We start from the raw sequence: 26,933 nt of genomic DNA on the forward strand, positions 1-26,933 counted from the left end.
CGTTCTATCATAGAGTATAGTACATAAACGTTCTATCGCAACGCAAAGAATCGCCATTTGATGAGAGCGAGAGAAAAGACGGAAATGGGTACCCTGTAGCTGTACGTGTACGTGTTTTCCACCGGGCATGGAAACATAGCATGGAAAGCAAAACATTGTTGATGCAAACAAAACTGTGTAGTGAAACAATGTTTTTTGTAAACAATTTTGTTGAATGTTGTCATGTTTTTGTTGATTGTGTAAGACAAAACACGCACTGGAGGAAACTCGGCGATAGAAGACCGTGGTCTTCTTCTTCTTCTTCTTCTCCTCTATGGCTACTGTGTTTCCACGTTTGCCAATGTCACGTGAGCATAGCCATTACACGGTATATGAAGTTATAATCTTATTTGTGCCGTTGTGTTTGTCTGTTTTAGGTGTGCACGCTAGACTATACCTAATAGCACTCAACCCCCCCCGTGGTCTTCAAAAGGTTAATAAAATCCATAGCCAATTTTTTTATATTTTTCTGTACTTTTGGAAAATGGCAAATGCGTCTCATGTCATACAGGTTGTCACTGTCACTTTAATTAATGTCAAATTTGACAATTGACATTATTTGACACAAATCATAATAAAAGTGCTAAGTGCAAAAAAGTTGAAACTAGTCGAGAAAAAACATTTCAACAATATATTTTTTACAGTGAAATTCGTCAGAATAAAGGCACGGTTATATTCCGGTGTGTTATATAAAATAATGTGCTAGCTAAATAAGAATCTTCCTTTCCTATTACCGCTTTTCAACAAGTCAACAAATTTCTACTTTCAGGACAAAAATGCTTAACTTTGACTCAGATAGCGAAGATGAGCTACCAGCGGGCTGGGAGGAGAAGTCTACCGAAGACGGAAATGTGTATTTTGTGAAGTATGCGTTGTCATTTTATATCTATAGAACTTTCTTGTAATTGTAGAATTTAGATCCACTCTGCCTATACAATGAATATGTGCTTCATTTTACAGCTACATATCTTATCTTAGTATAAATAGGTATACGTGTCCCAAAATTCAACGATAAGCCGGCGCCGCAGGGTGGACATAGTCATGACTACTTTAGGAAAAATAAGAAATAAAATCTATCTCAATTATTTTTTAAGTTACACAATAAATAATGAAATTCGTCGAACATGTACACCCCTTATGACATTTTACATTACCACGGCCACCACTATTTTAATATTTCTGTTTTTTTGTTTGTATCGGTAACTTAAGTAGTGCTGCTGTCCACCCCATTTCTCAAAACCCCCAGAATCCTTGCAGTTTTTACACAAAAGTTAATCAAAATATGATATTTCCTTAAAATTTTGAACGATTTTTACTTTCACTCCACTTTGACTTGTTGTTTTGTAAAAAAAAAGTATGAACATTACTGTGGCAAGTTTTTTATAAAGTTGATGCAACTATCCAAGATTCCAAAATGATATAATATTCTAAGAAAAGTAGTCGCAATTTGTATGTAAATTTCAGTACCTGTGATGATAGTAAAATACAATGGACCCATCCAAGAACTGGTTGCAAGAAAGTAATCCCCAAGGATTTACCGTTTGGGTGGGCGAAAGAGGATGACGAGACGGGAAAAACCGTCTATATCCATAAAGACACAGGCACTAAGACGTATGTCGACCCAAGACTGGCATTTGCTAAAGAACTGAAAAAGCATGTGAATGATTTTCGGCAGCATTATGATTCATCTTCTACAGCTTTCCAGGTGACTTTTAATGAATATTTCTATTCTTCTACTCATGGGAAGGGCAGGTATCTACCGTCCTACACCACATCTCACTTAACATCACGTGTGATTGCAGACAAATAACAGCTTTGTGTTGTATAAAATCTTATTTTAGAACCAGAATATTTTCAATCATTCCTTTTCCTTCGATATCTATAAGTACTTTATTAAAAAACTTGCCCTACGTAACTAAACTATGATTATACTTTTCACGGTGGTAGAACTTTTAGATTATGTATTAAAAATTTCAGGTTCTCCATGGTGTTGATCTATCTGGAAAATATGCTCTAATCACAGGATCAAACGCAGGAATTGGGTATGAAACAGCTAAATCCATGGCAAGGCACGGCTGCCACATATTGTTTGCCAATCGGAACCTTGAAGCTACCAAGCAAGCTATCGAAGATATTGTCAAAGAAACCAATGCTTCTGAAGATAACTTGAAAATGGTGCATCTAGATTTGGCTTCATTGCAAAGTGTGAAGAAGTGTGCTTTGGCTGTGAAAACTATGTTCTCTGAGTAAGATATTCTCATTTAAATTTTACGAAAATACATAGGCTGCCTATTTATGCTGGTATGAAGGTGTTTATACACCACCAGAATTTTATAATATATTAATGCATTAAAAAAAATAACTAAAGCCCGGTCTGTGAGCACGTACAATTTTGTCCAATGACCCCAAGCTACCCATCCTAATCGCTCGCGCGTAATTATATTTTATCGCGACTGTGCGACGGGCGTCCGCAGTGAGTGTGCGAGCGCGACAGCAACATAATTATGGGTAGCTTGGGGTCATTGGACAAAATTTTACATACCTTAATTCGATAATGTTATACTAATAATGGCAAAATATTGAGCTCAAGGCATCATGATTGCAGTTAATGCACTCCATAATCATCCAATTGACTATCATAATTTATTGTTGTTATGCACTTCTATTGATATTTAATTGTATTAAAATAATATTTTACTTTCAGTCATTTGGATATGCTGATACTAAATGCAGGTGTTTTCGGGCTGCCATATACGGAGACTGAAGACAACTATGAGATGACATTCCAGGTCAACCACCTAGGGCATATGTACCTCGCTTTGTTGTTAGAGCCATTGCTGAAGAAAGACTCACGAGTGGTCTTTGTATCATCTGAATCGCACAGGTGTGTTGGACACAAGTGTCTAATGTATAAACTTCAAATTCCTTTTATTTTTAAATTGTCAGCCTGTGATACAGCTGGGCTGGGCTGCTCTTCTAGGGATAATGTAGCCTCACAGGCTTTGTATTACAAATGTTTTTTGTTGTCAAAAAAAGGTCAAAGAACTGCTGAAGAATCTCAGCAGACTAGTGTCCCCACTATATTATTATAGCGTCTTTCTCTACTTCTACGCATATCTCTGGCAGCCCTGGCATTGCATGGTCCATTTTTACACTAATTGTATTCAAAGACAATACGCTCGAAATACGCAAGTGTGGGGGTCCCTCAAAAAGCACTTGTCCAAAATATTCTCCGAAAATACTACTCAACAAACTCATGTGACAATCCCAACTAATATTATAAATGCGAAAGTAACTCTGTCTGTCTGTCTGTCTGTCTGTTACGCTTAGAGATGGGTAGTGGGTAAAAACCCATTTCACCCGATTGGGTTTAAACTGGGTGATTTGGGTAAAAACCCGGTTTTTACCCATTAACACCCATTNAGGTTTGCCAGTTTAAAAAATGCATTCACACAGCAAAGCTTGTCAATGAGCAGGGAGCAATACACTTCGATGATGGCGTATAATAATTCCAAGCTATTTAATGTAATCACAGCTAAAGTAAGTAAAAATTACCCAGTTTTAATATAATGTCTTTAATTAAATATTTTTCTACGTCATATATTTTATGGGAGAAAAACTGATAAACATTGTTTGTGTCTTACCTTAAGGTGTCTCTTAAAATATATCGCGCCTACGCCACATGGCAATTGGTGGTCAACTTTCAACTAAATAATTTAAAATGTAACTTTGGCATCGTGACTAGTAATGACTTGTCGGAAAATTTAAAAGAAAAGACATTTTGGTTGGCCAGCGAAATAGAAGTTCCACATTTTTTTTAAATGGACAAACATTTTTATTTCAGGTCTTGAGTCAAGAATGGAAAAGTAAAGGAATACGTGTGAATTCCTTACATCCAGGCAACATGGTATTCACCAATCTCAGCAAGTCGTGGTGGCTGTTCCGACTTGCATTCGCCTTGGTTCGTCCATTTACGAAATCTTTGGTAAGTAATCTTTTCAGTTATTCATTATCTTGTATGCGCTTTGTCTTGTTGGTTGTCCTAATAAATAAAATAAATACAGGGTGTCCCGAAAACAATGGATAACCCTGTAACCATCGCAATTTTATATGGCCCTTACGCGCCGATGAGCACATGAATAAATTAAAAACTCATCGAACCATATTATATTAAAGCATATTTAGTTAAAGGGCTAACATTTACGCGGACTAAAATAACAGAAAACACCGATTTCGATCAAAAACTATCGAATTTTCCAATAAAATCTCCATTTCCGCAAAACTCTTTACAGAGGGCGCTACCAGCACAAACAGAATATAAAGCGTTATTCGCAATGAACAAAAATCTGCGAAAATGTATCCAGCACTAATTTCATAATTGTATGAAAATATTGTTTGACCTAGGTATTTGAAACTCGAATTACGATTGATTTGAAATTTTATTCACGCTTTGAACGATACTTGTCAATCAAAAAACTACAGTGCTGCACTCTGGCGAAAAAACATTGCAGTAATACGATTTATTTCGTATCAGCTATAACCAACCAATAACTATAATAATAGGAATAATAGGGCATTTTGTAGCCTAAATAAAGTATAAATAAACAAAATTAAATATTTGTAGCAACAAGCGGCAGCGACGACGGTCTACGTTGCGACCGACACAGACTTAGATGGCGTTACCGGTCTTTACTTCAACAACTGCTTCTACTGCCAAGAGTCGGAGCTCGCGCGCGACAAGGACATAGCTAACGAAGTATTCGCCATCTCGCTCAGGATGATAACGCAGAGGGTCGGCGCGGAACATATTCAGAAGTATGTGGATAAGTACGTTAAACAGAAATGACGCACAGTAGGCGTAAGAAGCAGAAGGTATATACGGTTACGACGTACCTAAGCAATAGAAGGACGTTGGCGAATATAGGCGATGTTAAACTTANCCAATTGAAATAATTATAAAATTATTTGTTTTCACCCGGTGTAAACACCCACGGGTGGAATGAAACGGGTTTTTATTGGGTTTTTACCCTCATGTGGGTTTTTACCCGGGTGGAAACCCATCTCTAGTTACGCTTGCCCGCTTAAACCTCGCAACCGATTTTGATGAAATTTGGCATAGAGATAGTTTGAGTCCCGGGAAAGAACATAGGATAGTTTTTATCCCGGTTTTTGAAACAGGGACGCGCGCGATAAAGTTTTTCTGTGACAGACAAAATTCCACGCGGGCGAAGCCGCGGGCGGAAAGCTAGTTAAAAATATTTAATTTACAGGTTTGCCAGTTTAAAAAATGCATTCACACAGCAAAGCTTGTCAATGAGCAGGGAGCAATACACTTCGATGATGGCGTATAATAATTCCAAGCTATTNCATGACGCACAGTAGGTGTAAGAAGCAGAAGGTATATACGGTTACGACGTAAGCAATAGAAGGACGTTGGCTAATATAGGCGATGTTAAACTTATGGTTATTGGGAGATGTGCATTTATAATTTATACTTAATTAATATCAATCTGTAGGTATGTAGGTAGTTTAATAATCACGGCTCACCATAGGAACCGCGGTATATTTGTAATGTGATTAACTTCCCGACTAAACTATCGGCCGACAAAAAATCGGCGGTGTGCGCCTAGGCTTAGTGTTTTTTGTCATCAAATTACAATGTGGTATATAGTTATAGTCTGTATTATATTTATATTTGTATATTGCATAGTATTAACATTTAATTTAATAAACAATATTTTAAACGTGACTGCTGTTTTTCACTAATAATTCTTAATTAAGGACAAAGGAGATTTATTAAAACAAAGCATTAAAAATAAATTCATAATTCTTATTTACAATACCAACAAATAAAAATTACACTATCACAAAAATAATAATAGAGCTAGGAATACAATTTTACAGATGCGTTGTTATTTCTTCTTTGCGGTTAGATAGTTTCTCCTGAGACTTCGGTAATAAGAATGCGCAAAGACTGCAAACTGAAAAAAAAAAATAGAACATTAAGTGAAGGTAGTATTTATTATTATTTCTAATTTAATTTAAAAAAAAGGCTGGTGAAGTATTTTTGACCTATTAGGGCCTCAATTCACATGGGTACTATTTTTATTGATTGGAATTTAATTTATGTGATTTAACATGTCAATTGGAATAATAATGCTACAAAAATGGTCTCTAGGAATCAGAAAGACCTCTCAACTTTACATAAAATGTCGTTAAGGTCATAAAGTCATTAATTTTGTTCAAAAGGGCGTTTAACACACCTAAAATAATTTTAATTGCGCTTTCTTTCTTGCTTCAGAAGAAGCAGTGCAAGAAACTATAATTTTACTTCCCCTTTTTTAAAGGTTTTTTTTTTCAATAGTATTTTATTGACGTATTGTACACGTCCAATCAATTTTAGCTCTTAATACATAATAAGATAGTGTAAAGTACGGCCAACTAGCAGCGATACAAAAGGTCGATACGACTGTCGAGTTGACAATATATTGTCTCTTCCCATCTTGTGTATTTGTCGTAATGTCTTGTTCTCCCGCTAAAATATGTCAAAGTCAGACGGGTTCACCCATGACATTAGGTTTGTTTACATTTGGTATCGCTTCTCGTTGACCGTACTTTAGTTTACATACACATGATAAATCCTGCGAACATGTAGAACATAGGCTCGCAAGCCGTGTTGATCATGGCCCCGGCGATGTTTGCGCCCGATATGGNAATGACGCACAGTAGGCGTAAGAAGCAGAAGGTATATACGGTTACGACGTACCTAAGCAATAGAAGGACGTTGGCGAATATAGGCGATGTTAAACTTATGGTTATTGGGAGATGTGCATTTATAATTTATACTTACTTAATATCAATCTGTAGGTATGTAGGTAGTTTAATAATAACGGCTCACCATAGGAACCGCGGTATATTTGTAATGTGATTAACTTCCCGACTAAACTATCGGCCGACAAAAATCGGCGGTGTGCGCCTAGGCTTAGTGTTTTTTGTCATTAAATTACAAAGTATTGTATATAGTTATAGTCTGTATTATATTTATATTTGTATATTGCATAGTATTAACATTTAATTTAATAAACAATATTTTAAACGTGACCGCTGTTTTTCACTAATTCGTAATTAAGGAGATTTATTAAAACAAAGTATTGAAATTAAATTCATAATTATTATTTACAAAACCAACAATTAGAAATTACACTATCCGAAAAATAATAATAGAGCTAGGAATACAATTTTATAGATGCGTTGTTATTTCTTCTTTGCGGTTAGATAGTTTTTCTTGAGACTTCGGTAATAAGAATGCGCAAAGACTGCAAACTGAAAAAATATAGAACATTTAGTGAAGGTAGTACTTATTTAAATAAAAAGAATGGAGGAGACGTATTTTTGACCTATTAGAACCCCAATTCACATACTAGGTACTATGTTTATGGATAGGAATTTAAATTATGCAATTTATGTGATTTGACAGTCATGTCAATTGGAATGCTAATGCTACAAAAATAGGTCTCTAGGAATCAGAACGACCTCTCTACTTTACATAAAAATGTCGTAAAGGTCATAAAGTCAATAATGTTCTTCAAAAGGGCGTTTAACACATCCTAAAATAATTTAAACTGCGGTTTCGTTCTTGCTTCAGAAGAAGCAGCGCAAGAAACTCGGTCATTTTTACCTCCCTAATTTTTTTCAATAGTATTTTAATTAACGGTCTCGAAGCGCTGGTAGGGTAAAAAGATTATGAGAAATGTAGAGGCTCCTTAAGAGCAAAATGACGATTTGTAAGAACTATTTATTAGTCTAAACAAATAAAGAAATTTTGACTTTGACTTTGTATTGTACTTGTCCAATCAATTTTAGCACTAAAATACTTATTATGAAGGTGTAGTTTACATACACATGATAAATCCTGCGAACATGTAGAACATAGGCTCGCAAGCCGTGTTGATCATGGCCCCGGCGATGTTTGCGCCCGATATGGACCCTAACCGACCCAGCATCATGGAGAGACTCACAGCCATTCCCCTGTAAACAAATATTGGCAATAAGTAATAATCATCATTTTCAGCCATAGGACGTCCACTGCTGAACGATTTCCACAATGAGCCTCCCCCAATGATTTCCACAATGGCCGGTTGGTGGTGGCCGGCATCTAGCGCCTTCCCGCTACCTTTATGAGGTCGTCCGTCCTCCTTGTGGGTGGACGTCCTACGCTGCGCTAAGTAATAATGTTAGTACTTAATAAGACTTCTACGTCTAAAATAGGCTGAAGAATCTGAATTTTTTCCCAACTCTTTAGTTGGTTGCGAACGAGCGAGAGAAGCAGATATATCCAGAGGTCCGCGAAATATCTTTGGCCTAGATACACCTACAACCCCCTAACCCGTATGGGTACCATACAGGAGAGGCTATCCAAACGGGATGAGGAAGCTGGCAACTACTGTGTACAGGATTTACAACTAGACCGCCATAAACTCAACCAGTAAATACATGTTCGACCCGGGAAGGTTAAACTGTCATTGGACGAACGGGGAACTTCCTACATATTAAGCTGGCACAGACGAACTCGCGCGATCGTGGGGCACTAGATGTTCATACATTTTGTCCACATGTAGTCGCGCGTCATCTGGACAAGCTCTAAAAATCTAAATCTTTGTACTTACCTCAATTCAGTGGGAAATATCTCCACACTGTACGCGTTGATAGGTCCAATAGATAGTCCAGTGAGTGGCATAGAAGACAGCAGTATGGCGAACACCATCGGCTGCGTCGTCACGTTGATCATTATGCAGAACAGTCCGATGACGAGCATTATCAGGATCAGAAGGATCTTCTTCCCGATGACCTTCACCGTCGTGCTCACGACTAGAGCTATTCCCGAGCAAGCGATCGAAGCTATCGAGTTTATAGTGAACGTTAGCGTGTCGATTGTGTCGATGCATACTGCGTCTAACGTCTGCAAAAATAAAAAATACAGTGATATTAGGAATTATTTCCATAAAAATTGTTAATGTATTTGAGCAACAGAATGGGGGACATTCTGATCGGGCATGTTATTAATCTATTGTGCGACACAAGTGGAGTTATACATTTATGAGCCAGCTTCAGCTGAGGGCATACGGAGTAATGGGTACCTGGATAACCTGGGTATGCTCATGAGCATAGACTGTATTGTACGTATTTTTACAAAGTTTATGCTTAAAGAATGCTAAGACTATTGACGCAGCAATATGCAATGCTTTCACAGCATTTTGTTGTGTTCCGGCAGTTAGAGGTAAGATAGCCAGTTCTTCCGTGGTTGAGGATTCCGGGTGAAGCTCGCTTCCACCTTCGGCCTGATCGTCACTTACCATCAGGTGAGATACAGGCCAAGAGCGTCCTCGTTGTGGATAAAAAAAAGTATTGTAAGTAAGAATGCTAAGACTATTAACGCGGAAATACGAAATACTATCAGTCCAGTAGCAGGTTCAAATCTCAGGTCTCTTAATCTCGTATTGCTATGATGGTTCATGGCATAATACCACAGATAATACTTACAGCATTGCCCTTGGTCCCCTGCCCAATAACTTCACAAGCGGTCATGCTCTGACCCGTGTCGCTCGATAAGACCCTGTTCAGTACATCTGGAATCCACATCACCAGCCCATTGAGTCTGAAATTATTGGAATCTTTTTAAACATGCAATCTTTAATCTGTTGCTGATAAAATAGCAACGAATGGATAATGCACTTTGTCAAATAATGGGCCTGTTCCCACAAGGACCGTCTACGCGTTTGTTTACTCGAATGGTAGTCGACAATTGGAAACACGGAATGAAAAATTAAGTAAAAGTTCAATTGCAAATATTGCAATGCAATAATTTTAACTGACTTCAAAAATCATCGACTCATGTTTATTTTGATTTACAGACGTTATCATTGCAATTCTAGAACAACATCGTAAATGATCGTTGACCGATAAACATCAATAAAACAATAGGCTTTAAAATTTAAGGAAAGCTTAAATGAAAAAGATTAAGGCTTGTGGGTCGATTTATCAGATAAATAAGATTGCGGTTTATCTTTACTTGTGTAAACATTTATGGCGCAGAATCAGCTAGAAAGCCGATTTAGAAAGAAAGAAAGAAAATGCATATTATAATGTGGAATACCCGCAGTCGCGATGAAGACATAACACCATGGGACCATGGATGATGTAAAGAAGATACTGATACTGCTCTTTTCAAGACGGTTCTCACAGAATACCAGAGTCATGTTCTGGGATCTACGATAGATCATAAACTAATTCATTCAAACTACTACATTAATATTTTCCTGTTTCTTTCATACTTACATCATGAATACTCCAAATAACAGAAAGCCATTGAGCATCATCCACTTCAAGAATGGCGGTTTCAGCAATGGTGTAGTTTGTAGTTTCAGAGAAGTCAGGAAGCCGACGTTCAATCTTTCTTTACTATCAGGTACTTTTAGTGCTTTGATCTGAAAAAAATAAATAATCCTAAGACCTCATGAAGGACAAAAGTTGCCCACCCTATCATTTCGCAATAGCAACACACGTCTACAACTAGCTCTCATGCATCCAAGAATGAAGAGTGTAACTTTGCAGCCAACAAAACTTCCACCATACTCGTATCTTCTATCTTCTATTTTGTATATAAAAGAAAGTCGTGTTAGTTACTCCACTTATAACTCAAGAACTGCTGAACCGATTTAGCTGAAAATTGTCAGGGAGGTAGTTTAGAGCCAGGAGAAGGACATAGGATACTTTTTATCCCGTTCGAAATAAAAAAAAAGTCTGCTTATTTATTGCCATTAAGGCGGAACAAAGTTCGCCGGGTCAGCTAGTATATTATAGATATATATGGTTCATAGATTTATTACCTCGGAAAGCACGTTCAACCGACATAAGGGACTTAGTTCGATAGTCGAACGCAGTCGAATGACTAAACCAGGGTAGTGACTTCATTGTTACCAACTTTAAGTTGTAATACAATCTACGTGATTGAAGAATGGAGAATAAACAGATTTACTAACCGGAAAATCTTCGGGCGACTTTCCCTTGTTACCAGCGTACATGTCTCTTAAGACTTGTAATGCTTCTTCGTGCCTTCCCTGGGAGACCAGGTACTTAGGGCTCTCGGGCCCAAACGACATCAGAATTGCTGCGAGGATAAACATGGCCGCGTATACGACGCAGAGAACCCTCCACGGTCTCAAGTAGTACAAGCCCAAGTCAATCTTGAAATCTGCTGGAAGGATCGCCCACCCAAACACTGGAAAAAAAAGATACGAGTATTTATTGCTAAGGTACAACCCGGTTGAGTTAAGCGCACCTGGCTTTCGTGACGTCACATCGGACGCTTTGGTCACGGTAATACTATCATACAGTATTGTAACTTCATACAAACGGACGAAACTCGAGCTTTCCTTCGAAATTCAAATCTCGGTATGCGTTCGACATGCAAAAGTCGGGGGTGTCGCGAATGTGCCACAGTAATAAACGGACGATGTGTTTTTTTAAACATTGTGTTTTTTTTAATAAAAATAATTACAAGTACCTATTTATACAGGGTGTTAGGTAAATGGATTTATAAGTCAACACTAGCCCATGTTAACATTTATGCATGAAAATAGTATGGTGAAGTCAGTGAATATCATTTTATTTTTATTATCATTCAAAATAAATATCATGATAACAATTTTCAGACTTCACCATTGTAAGCATTTTCACTGTGAAACAGATGTTAATTGGAAATTAAAATGTATATTGTTGTTTTAATAATTAAATGCGGGTAAGTGAAATAATAAGAAAAAAAAAGAAAAATTACAATCACAAAATACATTTACAAAACTAGATAGAAATTCAAGAAGGCAGATGTAATGAAAACAGGGTGCGCAGGTGGGCAGCCCTATCGCATGTTGTCAAACGGTGACGTACCGCGCGGCTGTTGACATTTATTTTATATGACCGAGTTGGAATACTGTATTATATAGTATTACCGTGCTTTGGTAGGAACGGGGCGATTCGCATTTAGCGAGGTGCGCATTTATAGCTCGATCGGGTTGTATTGTATGTGCTTTACTGTATAGTATAATGAACTGTTTAAAAACATCGCTGGCAAACTACAGTGCCTGTAAGCAGTTAGTATTCGATTTCGTGATCACTTCGTTATGTAGATAACTAGTGATGCAACGAATACGAATACAAATATTCGTATTCGCCGAATAGTAGTCATTTATCGAATATTCGAATTCGGTGAAATAATAATTACGAATACGAATACCTACTTTTTTTTAAATTTTGTCACACGTCTGTGTCTCCGAACACTACAGGGTGTTTGGTAAATGGGTATATGAGCCGACACTAGCCCATGTTAACATGGGCATATAAATGGTATGGTGAAGTCAGAAATTTGATATCATCGTTTTAATTTTTTTAATTATCATACAAAATAAATTTTATAAAATCCGATTTGTATGAAAATTAAAATAATTAAAATGAAGCTATCAATTTTCTGACTTCACCATACCATTTATATGCCCATGTTAACATGGGTTAGTGTCGGCTCATATACCCATTTACCTAACACCCTGTATAGCCACAACGACATGACGGGAAACCCCCGGTCAGTATGTAACAAAGTAGTAAGTAAGTTCTCTTCCGGAATTTGACAGTTAATATTTTGTTTTGTGATTAGTTACAAAGTAAAGTGATACAATACCAAAAAAATTCCATTTGTAAATTTTAATTACTAAAACATTAACCATGATGAAAAGAGTAAAATTTATGTGTATTTCATGACTATGTAGAGATATTCGTATTCGTATTCGCCGAATAGTAGATTTAATATTCGTATTCGTAAAGGTAGTATTCGTTGCATCACTATAAATGTAGATAACGTATGTGCTGTAGGTAGACAGTCTCTTACTACACATTTTTGTAAGAAAATTGTTTTATCGAAATCTACAACGAAGGTTGCTTTGTATCCAGAGGTAGTTTTGCCTTTTAGAAAGCATCAAAGTTCGGACGATAAGGTATTACTTACTAATTTTGAAAGATTTTTTCCTATTGATGGATGGAACTTTGTATCTTTGATTAATTTTCATGTGTATGTAAAAATTCCATATAGGCATTTAAAACATGATATTTCTTTAGTTCTATTCTATAGATATACTGGTCGGGTTGTTTGCGTCATTCCCATATTATTTGCATTACTTAGTTAAATGTTTAAATATTGCAAACAAAAACACTTGGTAGGTAGGTGGTACGTATAGTAAGCAGTAGATAGGTACATTACATATCCGTATAATTTTAACATTAACGCTGTCCTCGGTTAGATTCAAATCTGCAACTGCAGGTAGCGTTATTGTAGTTCTTAAAACCACCAAAGCGACGTCTACATCAAATGACAATAAATTAACTACACTCAACATCAAATAAACCGCACCTTCCGCGACGCGAACTTTAAAGATTTTCTTCTGACACAATCATGGTACCCCAACAATATTGGTGTTATTTGAAAGCCCAATAAATATCCTTAAAGAAAAATACATTTCATTTCTAAATAAATGATTAACATATACCATAAATTTGACTTGAAAATAGACCTCACTTTGGGCTCACCTCTGGGATCAATTAGACCAATTTTTATGGTTATAAAACCAAATAAAGATCTCACGTGTCCTCTTTGACAGATGGATAGCGATTAATCCCAACTTAACAGTTTTATAATCATAAAAAAGGGCTATAGCGTAACTACCTATTTTTTGAAGAAGTGACTCTGGATCCTTGTAAAGACACATTTTTGGGGTAAAAACCTTTCCTTTAATGAAATGAAGTTTTGAACTAGGCTTTCAAATGGTACCAATGTTGGTGGGAAGTGGGGATGCATACGTTTGATAAGTGCTTGTCGCGGGAGGTACGATTTATTTGATGCCGACTGTATTACCACTTATACTTACATGGCACTAGTGCGGAGCCCAGGATCTGCATGGAGTTTGTGACCGACAGAGTGATGTCCCGGAAACGTGGAGGCAGGATCTCTCCGATGTAGGTGTAGGGCGCCGCAGCGGGACATGCTAAGCTGACGGGACAACTCTATTAGGGACATTGTTTCGTTCAACTAGAGCAGTGTTTTTCAACCTGTGGGTCGCAACCCCCTGGGGGGTCGCGAAGCCTCTACAGGGGGGTCGCGAGAGGTCGTAAATTCTACCTCAGTAAAAAAACAATAGTTATAAAGACATGATGTTGTATCTTTGTAACATTATAAAATGTATGAAAAAAAAGCGAACGGTCGGGGGGGTCGCCAAATATTTTTTCATACTAGGGTCGTGTCATGAAAAAGGTTGAAAACCACTGAACTAGAGCATGAAAGCTTCCGTGCGTTGAACATGGTCCTACTGCTTTACTGGCAGTATCACCGTATCACGGGTAATTAATTAGTTTTCGTTGGTACCTATATAAAATCATTATACCCACAGAACTATTGTAGGACAACGGGCAACGCATGAAAGCTTCATACAAGCACCTTATAACATACAGCTCAGTGATCACTTTATCATCATCATCATTATTTTTCAACCATAGGATGTTCGCTGTTGAACATAGGCTTCTCTCCTCTCTCCCAATGATTTAAATTATTTCTCAATCAGCTGGTTAAAATCCACCAGGCAGACCGGTCTTCCTGCAACCTTTATAAGGTCAAAATACTTAAAAGGTACATTTTTTCCTTAACTATAGAAACGAACCGGTTATGCGAGAATTTTGCGCGAGATGACTGTATAAAGCTATCGGATTCTTCCGCAGCCTAATTTAAAAGAAAGTTATGAAAGCATTAGCATTCTTCAATATCGTCTGTAGTAGGTACCGACCAAAAGTTGGCTGTATGGCTACGTGAACTATTGTATCACGGTAATCCTATAGGTCTATTTTTTTTTTTTGGGATGGACTGTCCCGCTGAAGCGCGCAGAGCGCCACGCAGTGATTCTGCCAATGTCAAGTAGTTAGAGAGATACACGTGACTTTTGGTTATTGGCCGGTATTTACTTAATATGTGGGTATCTCGAGAACTTAATTGTTTAGATTCTTTAACATAAAACTCGCCACCTAAAACAAAACAACACATAGCAAACGTACACGTACATGTCGTACATCACAAACAAAGTTATTGGGAAGGGGGAAGTTAAAATTTAATGTTATACACAGAACAATATTTACTTATATATTTAATACTTGAGGATAATTGTTAGTAGATAATGGAAATTTAGAGGACGGGGATATTTTAAGGGAAGGACGTCGTACAATGAGATTGGATATTTCGGGCAGTTGAAGAATATGGAAGCGACACGGGAAGGGTGACATTGACATAATGACGTGACAGACTATACTATAAATCCAAGTCTCGCTGACGTTACAAAAACACCCTCCCGTGTCGCTCCCATACCTCAGGCACTAGTTTTTCGAACTTCTGGCTTATGCTATGGAATGTAGCATATTAAAATGATGAACTCCTCCTATGTTCTTCTGATTAATTTCGTTGCGGGTCCAATGACAGTTTAACTTTCCCCCGGGATAAACTTGACCTTCATTGGTTGGGTTTTTATGGCGGTCAAGCTGTAGATCCTGGCTACACAGGAGTTGCAGTGGTGGGAACGAGAGGTGGGAATAGTCCCGTGTATTAAAATGATGTGCTTGAAATAGGGGTGACTTTGCTACGTAGTATTATATCCGACGTCTCTACGTCAATCATAAGGCTATGTTATTCCTCCAGCTATCATCCATAGACCTCTCGAATCTCGTAACATGAACGTCTGGTATTTTTTCCTTATCGTTACACAAAATTATAATTTCATTGGGATTAAGATATGCATTTTATTGATTGACTCATTTAATTAGTTGTTGTTTTGATATAGGTAGTATCGACACATTGAAAATATGACCTCGATTAATAAGATACTCGTAGATAGCTATAAATAAACACTATCTCGACTGTTTGTTTCTTCTTTTGCAACAAATTAAGTTAGAATGTGTTTTCTTCACGCACATTTATCCTATACCTAAGCTTAGTTTTTTATACATATCTATAAGAGTATCTAGTCTATCGTCACTGCAGCTCGTGCCAATCTAACTTTACTCGTTATAAAATAAATTATGATAACACGTCATGATAATTATATTTTCCCAAGTCATCTGGGTCATATAAAGTGCTATCGCGGATTATAAAGTAAGTAAGTAATCATGGCATATTTACTAAACGCATATTCTAATTTTCCTTAAAACTATCATTCGTGTAGGTAGTATGTAGCGCTTTGGAACAGAATTTACGACAAAATTTTCTTGTACGTTGAAATGATGAAATGTTGATGTTCTATTACAGTCATCGATTAATGTTGAAGAAAATCCTTCACTAGAATCATCATACAAATACTTTTAAGGAAAAATCCTACAGTTTTGAACGGTTTGGCGCGAGATTTATAAGATAAATGTTAACTAAATGGTTACCGTAATTATGTTACTTAAAAAGTTGGAATAATGTAATCAATAATAAAGAGAGAGAGAAAGTGAGAGATTGTCCAAAGATATTTATTATTATTATTATTAATAATAATAAATTGATTTTCTTTCCATTAACCAAAAATACCTACCTACATAAATAGCTTAGTGTTTTGACACATTGTAACATTACACAACAATTTCGCTACCATCCGGGCTATCTATTCATTATCAAGAAGATCAAGAATCCTCATACTAACATAAATTATGTTACAAGTAAATAAACAAATAATTGTATAATGATAAAAAACCGCGTAAACCGGAATTTTCGTAAGATACGGTAAAGATTCCTTATTATTATCAGTGGTTAATGTGGTTAAGATAAGTAACTAAACGTCATAGCGTTATACAGGTGGCCCAGAAGAAAATTCACTTTTGAAAATTTAAGGAAACGAAAACTGAACATTTTTGTACAACTTTCATTATTGCAATTTAAAGGAAATTTCATGCAATTTATTTTTAAATTTACTTCCTTTTTTAAATTTGATCGTATATGTGATTCCCTTGACATTTACAACATTCGGTCAACATGCATAAAAATTTTGGAAAACTTTCGTTAGAGTTACCTCGAAATGGATTCAGGATGGATGAATGCTGCAGAATTTTTGGATTATTAGAGTATACACTGCTCATAACGTAACCCCATAAAAAGANCGCCATACATCACCATGCTCCTCAAAACGCCGGCATCAAGTCGACGACACCTCGTTTGTGGCCCTCCCAAATTGGGGAGGGGGCAACTCAGTGCGCCAGCTGCCTTGAGGAGGCGTGGCGCTAGCCCACTGAAGTGCGGGCTTAAATGCCACCTCCCGTCAAGTGTGAGGCCCAGATATTTCATCTGGCCTTTGACGTCGATCCTAACGTCCTCAACCACAATGTGGGCGTCGGGAGGGGTGCGCTGGCGAGGCTCTGGAAAGAAGAGGGCCTCAGTCTTTTCCAGCGCGACTTTCAGGCCGAGGCGTCGTATTCTGCGAGCGACTAATGTGCCGCCCGGCGACGCCAGCCGTGCTGCGGCCCCAAATGTCTTCCCCCGGGCAGTGACCAGAGTGTCATCCGCATAGCATATGACACTCATGCCCGCGAGAAGGACGCCCCGGTGGAGTCAGTTGAAGCCTAGGTTCCACAAGAGTGGACCGAGCACTGAACCCTGCGGAACCCCGCTGGCTACGCCGCGCCGTTTGAGCTGGCCGTCTCTGTTAACATACAGGACTTCGCGGTCCCGTAAGTAATCGGCCAGCAGCGCTCGAAGCTACTGAGGCACTCTGTGATGTTTAAGTGCCTAGAGTATGGTGGAATGAGGGATGGTATTGAAAGCGTTGGCTATATCGAATAATACAGCCAACACTTCCTCACCCCTCTCCCTAGCCTCCGCAGTGAGGCTTTTTAGCCTCTGAAGGGCGTCGACGGTCGACCTGTCATGTAAACCAAAGCAGTAATGCCAACGTTACAAAAATGAATTAGGTTCCACAATATCGAAATATGTATGACGATTGAATGTGTAAACCAAAATAAGGCGAAGTTTTGAGATGGTTTGAGTTTTGTTGCATAAAAATAATCATTAACATTTTTTTTTTTTTTTTCATTTTTTAATCGGGAGTGCTGGGCCCCTGGTCATAATGGGCCCCTAGGCACTGGCCTAAAGTGCCTTATGGATAATACGGCACTGCTGATAGATACTATAAATAATTAAAAACTTTCCAAGGCTCGGTTCGTAAGTCTCATTTGAGTGTCTATAATTTGCAATAGTTTCAATAATATGCCTACTTTAATACAGAAATTGTATTTCTGCAGCCAGCCAGTTTTTAAATGTCGAAGATCCCGGTAGAATCCAGTTAGCTCGTCTTCGAAGGAATTCGATATCATGGGTTCAGTTACTAACAAACAAGCTGAATATATTAAAAGTGCATAATCAAAAATGATCAAGTTAATTTCAAGTTGACTTTAACATTTATGTTACTAAGGCTGAGTTGCACCACTTAACTTCGACCGTAACTTTGACGATAACCGGTGTTTTTTGTATGGAGTTTGACTGATTTTTGACGTTTGTTAAGGTTAAAATAGGATGTTGCAACGGGGCCTTAAAGTTACGAGTAATATGGCTAGATTTTACCTTATAATCGATATTTCCGATCAACTACGAGTCACTCTACATATTTCCTCAAGAGTGCAGAAAATCTATTTGTTTTATTGGACAGGTATTTTTTTTGTCATTTTTATCACCAGTTAAGTATGTAAAATACTTCAGAACCATTAATTCTTTTGCCAATTTTTCCTGTTTAACCTACTTTTCACAAATGGTGATGATTAGATGAGTAAGGTTGACCGTGTTTGCATTTTTTTTTTATTTATTTATTATTACCAACAAGGTTACATTGTATTCACAAGAAAAACTTGCATAATTTTTTTAAAGATATTTGCGTGTCTTCTTTTTAGTTTACCTAATTAATTGGAAATGTGACTCGGCAGATATAATATTAGGTATTTTGGCAGTGACGCACATGAGTTCCGTTACAATTAATCGCAATCATTAACATTATCTATGTTATTAAGATAGTAAATGTTTTATTTGCATTTTACAAGACAATCGATTTGCGAATGCGTTTTAGATGTAATCGGCAATTACTGATGCTTACGGATGATTACTAGGTATTTATACTGGTAGATACTGCTAGATATAAGATACCTATAATTACTGCATTAATTTNTAAAAAGATGTCTGCTGGAATGAGATTAGGGCTTCTTAGTGGCAATGAGATTTCACCCCTGCTTAATTGGTTTGTTGCATCGAAAAGATGATTAATTTTTGAGAGCGCTATACTGGCATGCTGAAAAGCTTCTTGATTTCAAAGTGGCAAGATTCGCAAGGCTATGATAGGAGCACTTGGTTTCATCAAGATGGGGCTACGTGTCACACTTCAAATGAGAGCATTTAGATGGTAAGAGACATGTTCCCATAAAAAAATAATTTCAGGCAGGTGTGACATCTCCTGGCCACCAGGAAGTCCTGATCTCACTCCAGAAAACTCTTTTTTGTGGTGTTACCTTAAGAATAGAGTATACTTTTATAATCCAACAACCATGCAGCAACTGAAGCTGAACATTCGGCAAAAAATAGAAAATAAGTTTTGAGGTAATTCTAACGAACGCATTTCAAGATTTTGATGCATGTTGATCGAATGTTGTAAGCGTCAAGGAAATCTCCTGGACGATGTAATTTAATAAAGGTAAATTTAAAAAACAAATTTCATTTCATTTTCTTTGAATTGTAATGAATTAAGTTCTACAAAATTACTTACACAGAATTTTTTTCCTTGAATTTTCAAAAATGAATTTCTTTCTGGGCCACCCTGTATTATACGAACTAATAGGCCTATTTGGGATTCTAGAATTTTTAATACTTTTAAACAAACAATACATTACATTCATCATCAAAATCCCTAAAAGTTCGAGCGCAGAACAAGTTGCATAATATGTAGGTATTGCAAAGCGGTCATAAAAGTACTTTTGATCATCTGATCAAGAAGATGAAGGCGTCCACTGCTGGATAAAGGCTTCCCCCAAGGATTACCAAAACTACAGGTAGGTACTGCGCTGCCTGAATCCAGGCACTTGCCACAACCTTCGTTCCACCCAATAGGTGTGCATATCTTTCGCTTTCCGGTACGTACCAACCATGATAATAAATATGGCTGGATGCCAGCGCAGAATCGGTCATTGTGGAAATCCTTGAAGGATGCCTAAGGCCTCAGCCTCGAACTTAGCGGGCAGCGGGGCGGTAGCGGCGGCGGCACGGGAGCGGCAGGATCTTATGCGTAAAATCAAATAGACCGGTTCTCGAAAACAGCGGCGCGGCAGCGGGGCGGCAGCGGGCAACGAGCGGGCAGCGGCGAGGGAGCGGGCAACGAGCGGGCAGCGCACTCCTTCTTTTGCCCACAATAAATCGAGCGTTAGGAATAAATTTGAATCGAAATAAGATTGTTGCCGTTGTTCAGACATTTCGTTTGCAAATAAAAACAAATATCTCGACAACACAACCCCGAACACAACACTTCGCCGCTAAAGCGCCGCGCGAGCTGCCCGCTTGTTTCGAGAACGGGTCTGCGTTGCCCGCCCCGCTCCAGCGCCGCCGCCGCTCCCGCCCCGCTGCCCGCTAAGTTCGAGGCTGAGGCCTTAGTCTAGCCGTGGACATCATTTGTCTGAAACGAGCGAAATGTAGTCGTATTCTCACCAGAGAGAGCACAAGAACTTGCATATCGTGAAGGTGACGAGATTGGGCATGAGCCCCGCTGCGGCGCCCAGCAACCCTGCTGCCACAGAGCTGACGATCAGGATCGGCTTCCGACCCCGCGTGTCCACGAGGTATCCCCACGGGAATGATGTCAAGACCACACCTGGAATACGAGTACAACACTATTGCTTGTATGCACGGCCAAAGGGCCCTCGCCCACGGCGACTTTTTGTAGCGATGCAGTCGCGCTGCTGTAGCGCGTTAGTAGCGCGTTGGCATCACTTCTTTAGTGCGTTGCAAATGCGACTAACGCGCGTTAGCCGTGGGCGAGGGTCCTAATCGTAAAATCTAATTTTAAATTAAATTGAAAAAAAAAAAATACTAAGGCTGAGTTGCACCACCTAACCGTAGCTATGTATAACGATAACCGGTGTTTTTTGTATGGAGTTTGAAAGACTTTGGCCGTTTGTTAAAGATAAAGTAAGATTGTGTAACTCAGCCTTAAGTTTCAGGGCAAGAATGAAGTGTTTTTACCCGACTACGCAGTAGGGTTATGTTTTATAAACAAGTTTGGGCTTATTACAAAAATTTTAAATACACTGACAACGGGAGTTTAACATTTTGCAATACGAGTACTACTATGTTAATTTGTGGGGTTTTGTGTCAACCACCTCAAGTGCCCTTTAAATTGGCAGGTATGCTAAACTGCACTTAACTAAATATTAAAATAGTCGTCTGATTGATACTATAAGTAATTAAAAACTTGCCAAGCCTCGGTTCGTAAGTCTCATTTGAGTGTCTATAATTTGCAATAGTTTCAATAATATGCCTACTTTAATACAGAAATTGTATTTCTGCAGCCAGCCAGTTTTTAAATGTCGAAGATCCTGGTAGAAACCAGTTAGCTCGTCTTCGAAGGAATTTAATATCATGGGTTTTAAATTACTAATAAATAAGGCTGAATATATCCAATGTGCATAATCAAAAATCATCATATATTCACTTCAATTTCGACTTTAACATTTATGTTACTAAGGCTGAGTTGCACCACTTAACTTCGACCGTAACTTTGACGATAACCGGTGTTTTTTGTATGGAATTTGACAGATTTTTGACGTTTGTTAAAATTAAAATAGGATGGTGCAACCGAGCCTTAAAATTACGAGTATTATGGATAAATTTTACCTTATAATCGATATTGCCGATCAACTTCAAGTCACACTATATTTTTCCTCAAGAGTGCAGAAAATCTATTTGTTTTATTGGATAGGTATTTTTCTTGTCATTTTTATCACCAGTTAAGTATGTATAATACTTCAGAACCATTATTCTTCTGCCAAATTTTCCTTTTTAACCTACTTTTCACAAATGGTGATGATTAGATGAGTACGGTTGACCGTGTTTGCAATTTTTTATTTATTTATTTATTATTACCAACAAGGTTACATTGTAGAATTCACAAGAAAAACTTACATAATTTTTTTAAAGATATTTGCGTGTCTTCTTTTTAGTTTACCTAATTAATTGGAAATGTGACTCGGCAGATATAATATTAGGTATTTTGGCAGTGACGCACATGAGTTCCGTTACAATTAATCGCAATCATTAACATTCTATGTTATTAACATAGTAAATGTTTTATTTGCATTTTACAAGACAATCGATTTGCGAATGCGTTTTAGATGTAATCGGCAATTACTGATGCTTACGGATGATTACTAGGTATTTATACTGATAGATACTGCTAGATATAAGATACCTATATTACTGAATTAATTTGTAGTGACCTAATTTCTAAAAATAAAATTTACAAACGCGTGCGTGTTTCCTACTCGTTTGGAGTCTTCCAGCGACTTGGCCCACTTTTAGTTTGGTCCACGGGCCAAGTCACCGGATTGAATTTTCAAATATTTTATCTTTCGGTTACTGGGCCTTCCATGTTTTGTTAATAAACTAAACACCAAATTAACAAAAATCTACTCTAGAATCTTAGAGTCTGCCCAGTTGCTAGAAGAAAAAATATTTAAAAATTCAACCCGGTGACTTGGCCCGTGGACCATGCTAAAAGTGGGCCAAGTCGCTGGAGGACTCTTCATTTGCATGTGCTCTAAGGTCCGTTCCTGTCACCACTTGCCGCAAGCCAATGTATTTTGCAAGAGCTAATTTAAGTTGCACAGTTTTGTGTTGAAGGAAGACATCGGTGTACATTTTATTATTAATTGTAACTATCATTAAAACCTTACTTGTAATGAACGTCATTCAATAGGCATAATTTTTTTAGAACATAATGTTTATAATCAAAGACTTTACAAGAAAAGTGTTAATAGATAATTATATTAAGCGTTTCAAATATCCGGTTTGTTTTCCCGTTCTAATACAATAATCCTACTAATTTGTGTTATTTATTTAAATAGCATTAATCTACTGCATTACTAGAACAATTACCTTATCAAGGTCGTTTTATTTAAAATTCATTACGATTTTTTCCTCTGTTTTGTTATATTAACATTTTCAACGCCTGTGTGATTTAACTGTTCGTTTTTCTCAAGTTTCTCAATATTAATGAGACAAAATAAAATGTCTAGAACTGGTTCGTCGAATAAATTGTAACTTTCGCAACAAAATCTAATTTTTGAAACCTACTTAACCGTACGAAAATCTAACTTCCGAAAAGTCCATTATTTGCAACAAAAACAAATTTGAAAATCTATTTTTCCCCAAAATCTAACTTTTGTAACAATACCTAACTTTTTAACTTATCCGAAAACCTAACTTTAAAATTCTGCAGAAAATACACAAAATATACAAATATGGCGTAATCACATCGTAAACACTGTCTTCTAGGTTCTTACCAATGTATGGAATGGATCCAATAAAACCCCTCGCTGTGTCGGACATCTCCAGGTCACACCTGCTCGCCGGCAGCAGGTATGAGTAGCCCACCGGCTCCACTATGGCTGCCACCAGGCATAGCCCCAGGACGAAGCAGTATTTTATGTTGTAAATACCTAAACCTGAAAACAAAAGGCTTTCAAGTTTCGCATCATAAATAATGAAGGTTCAAGTTTTACCTCTATGAGGTGCAATAACATATTATCGAATTTAAACCCTCTATTGTTGGAACTTCTGAAACATTGTGATGTGAATAAATGAATATGAATACAATATGAATATTCTGCAACAAGGGGTGTAACAAATTTTAATGTCAACTGCAAAGACAGTCCTTGAAACTTATTTTTAAATAATTTAAAGCCAAAGCACACAATGTGATGCGACGCCGCACCACAAAAATTCACAGAATCGCGCGACGNNGCGACGGGGCGCGCGGTCCGCGCCTTCGCGCCAAATCGCTCGTGTGCCAGTCACAGATATTTCAATTTAAGACGACGCAGCGGCACCTCTCCGGCGTCGCAACGCCGCCGCAACGCATCGTGTGCTTCGGTTCTGTAAATGGTATTGAATAAAATTACATAAGCATAAAAATTATATAGTCGAGACAAATTGTCTTTAAAATGGACACATTAGTTGTAAATGTTCAGTGCGTCATAGAGCTACAGAGCGCACACGCTACTTTCAGCATCAGCGATCGGCGATTTAGCCATTTTTTTGATGCTGAATGCAGCGACCACACATTCCATCCACACTGCACCAAACGCGGCGAAGTCGCTTTTCGGAAGCTCGACGCAACTACAGCAGCAGTGGCGGATTTTCAGTTTTGCCGCCCTTTTATCTTCTGAAATCGAGTAAGCGTCATCTGAAATCTGCCGCCCCTAGGCCGCGGCCTATACGGCCTATTGACAGATCCAGGACTGGACAGCAGTCGCTAAAACGCGCGATTAATCAATATAACAAACAGTCTGCTGTGACCTTTAGGCCCCTCTACCTCTGGTATCAGTTTGACGTGCTAATTTTAGGACACTCTGTATAAATATGTAGTTAGTTTGTGGTCTCTAAAGTTGGCTAAAAAAAGGTAATAGCCCCAAACAGGTCGACTTTGAATGCACGTTAATTTGTTTGAGCTTACCTGGAGATTGCATCATTCCCATAAAATATTTTATAGGAAGGACCAGAGGGCTTAGTGCGAGTTTACATCAACGTTATCACTAGCGAGCGCGATAAAAAATATATGAAGATTTTAGTTCTTGAAAGTTTCCGCTAGGGACGCTGTACAATCTGTCATACATTTAATGTCACATTTTTATGCAGTCGACATCAGTCGACATGGAATGCGTTTGACGTAAACTCACACTACGCCCACAGTTGATTAGGATGGTAATAAAATAATGATTAAGAACAAATAAATCCTGTTGAATAACCACACAGATCTTTTTATATTAGTTGAATCTGTAGTGAGTGAAAAGGCAGGTATTTTAGTAAGTGACCTAGTACAATTTAGTATTAATAGGTATTATATTATCTATACCTAAGTAGGTACCTACTTATGAGTCCGAAAGTAACTCTCGGTGTGATTATGATGATGCCTACGATCTTACCTGTGATCTCACTTACATATCAATTTTCCTGTTCATTAATACGCATCTTTTTATTAAGTCGGAGAGCTCTTGTATGTACAGGCGCCATTAAATGAATAACCGGTCAAATGCAAAGTAACCATTGCGATATTGGAGTGCCCAACAAATGCACATATCAACACGACTATTTAATTCAAGATAAAATAATAAAAGATAAATAATGAAAGGTTAGATCCTCAAGATCCTTCTTTATTGACTTCGGGGCCGGAAAAAACAATTTTTGTACCAATTGAGAAAAGTAAGTAGGGGAGACTGGGGCTGGTTTTAACAGGGGTAAATACTAACAGCGTAATTACATAGAACCTATTCGACTTACCACGCTAATTCCAACGCACTTTGTGCCTACGAATAAGCGCGAACGTGTCTCGACCTGTCAGTTGCCGGCCAAGCGTCACGGGAGCAGGTTGCGTCAGACGCCTCCAATTTCACAGGAAAATTGAACTTTTTACGTGTNGTTTCTAATAAACATTGATTTATTATTTTGTTGTTTATCTTAGCCAAAATCCCATTCCCAACTATAAATCATTTCTTACCCCCCCTGTTAAAACTTTCCCCAGCGATGTTAAAACCAACCCCAAACCGGGGGTAAGATCTAACAAGTGACTTGTTTGGCAAAACTCGATTTTTCTCAGATATGGTAATTATTATATACATTTTGTTGTACTTTACGTAAAGCTCATTAAATTTGACATCACGTACCAAAAAACCATGTTTCTTGCTAAAGCAGTTTAGAAAATATTACGCTCAAATCAAAATTTGTTAGAACCAGCCCCAGTCTCCCCTAATTCGCGTTATACTAAAGCTAAGTTGCACTATCTTACTTTAACCTAACTTTAACATTAACCAGTGTTTTTTGTATAGAGTTTGACAGAATTTTGACGTTTGTAAAAGTTAAAGTAAGATGGTGCAACTCAGCCTAACAATAGCAGTTTGTTTTGTTATCTGACCCACGCGTTCAATGAAATACACGGTGCTCAGCTCTTCTTTACCAATGAACTATCGAGTTAGGTCGAAAATGCAATGTGATAACAAACAATATGATACAAGTTGAGTAGTTAACTTCTAACACCAAACTGTAATTTTTTCTATAAATAAAACTGATGTTTTTTCCAATCGGAGATTGTACAAGGTAATTATCTATCTATGTCTTGCTAGCTAATAACTAATAATAAATAATACGGTATTAGAACAATTATTGTAGTGATCTTAAGCTAAAATATAAAATTTATAATATTTTGACTCACCTACGACATTTAAAGCTTGATCCAAATCAGCTGTATACTTCTCACTGTCATCAACATTTTTCGATAAAGTACTTAATTTGTTCGTCATTCTGTTGCCCTTAATATTATTCACTATTAGTTCAACAACTTTTTAATCACTTCACATTATACTCTTAATTTAAATTAAAGTCAATCTTGTGAGATAAGATAGTTGTTTAGACGTTGTTTTCTAAATGAGTATTATTCTATAGAATATTTAATTTTTTGACGCGTGTATCTCATTCGATGCGTATTTTTTTTGCGGTAGTGCAGGCGTGCGTTGCCCGCAAGACACGAAGTGGTAATGATGTGCTC

At 37.6% G+C, this 26,933-nt stretch overlaps 2 protein-coding genes across 11 annotated transcripts; one reads left to right on the forward strand and one right to left on the reverse strand.

Annotated features, from left to right (window-relative positions):
• Positions 1-604: 604 nt before the first annotated feature.
• Wwox (WW domain-containing oxidoreductase) lies at positions 605-6,909 on the forward strand. 7 transcript variants are annotated; one of them, XM_028313276.1, is made up of 9 exons: positions 606-719; positions 809-904; positions 1,504-1,744; positions 2,017-2,285; positions 2,744-2,923; positions 3,465-3,579; positions 3,884-4,024; positions 4,664-4,963; positions 5,486-5,788. In XM_028313276.1, the coding sequence occupies exons 2-8, from the start codon at positions 816-818 to the stop codon at positions 4,883-4,885; spliced, it is 1,257 nt and encodes a 418-aa protein (XP_028169077.1). In that variant the 5' UTR covers positions 606-719; positions 809-815; the 3' UTR covers positions 4,886-4,963; positions 5,486-5,788. The 7 variants fall into 7 exon arrangements, with proteins under 7 accessions (XP_028169080.1, XP_028169077.1, XP_028169079.1 ...); XM_028313279.1 differs by lacking the exons at positions 4,664-4,963; positions 5,486-5,788 and adding an exon at positions 4,332-4,424 and having other exon boundaries at positions 605-719; XM_028313278.1 differs by lacking the exons at positions 606-719; positions 5,486-5,788 and adding an exon at positions 6,785-6,909 and having other exon boundaries at positions 4,664-4,911.
• Positions 5,849-26,933, reverse strand: LOC114359036 (synaptic vesicle glycoprotein 2C). Of its 4 annotated transcripts, none has more exons than XM_028313271.1 (11): positions 26,601-26,933; positions 23,677-23,838; positions 20,825-20,987; positions 14,007-14,128; positions 11,079-11,317; positions 10,375-10,523; positions 9,580-9,694; positions 8,706-8,998; positions 8,024-8,067; positions 6,669-6,752; positions 5,849-6,020 (listed from the first exon to the last, which is right to left on the reverse strand). In XM_028313271.1, the coding sequence occupies exons 1-11, from the start codon at positions 26,686-26,688 to the stop codon at positions 5,938-5,940; spliced, it is 1,542 nt and encodes a 513-aa protein (XP_028169072.1). In that variant the 5' UTR covers positions 26,689-26,933; the 3' UTR covers positions 5,849-5,937. The 4 variants fall into 4 exon arrangements, with proteins under 4 accessions (XP_028169072.1, XP_028169071.1, XP_028169070.1 ...); XM_028313270.1 differs by having other exon boundaries at positions 6,669-6,735; positions 8,007-8,067; XM_028313269.1 differs by lacking the exon at positions 6,669-6,752 and having other exon boundaries at positions 7,940-8,067; positions 26,601-26,688.

Source organism: Ostrinia furnacalis, unplaced genomic scaffold, assembly GCF_004193835.3.
Source record: "Ostrinia furnacalis isolate ACB-3 unplaced genomic scaffold, ASM419383v2 OfSCF4221, whole genome shotgun sequence".
In the NCBI taxonomy this organism is placed as follows: Eukaryota; Metazoa; Arthropoda; class Insecta; order Lepidoptera; family Crambidae; genus Ostrinia; species Ostrinia furnacalis.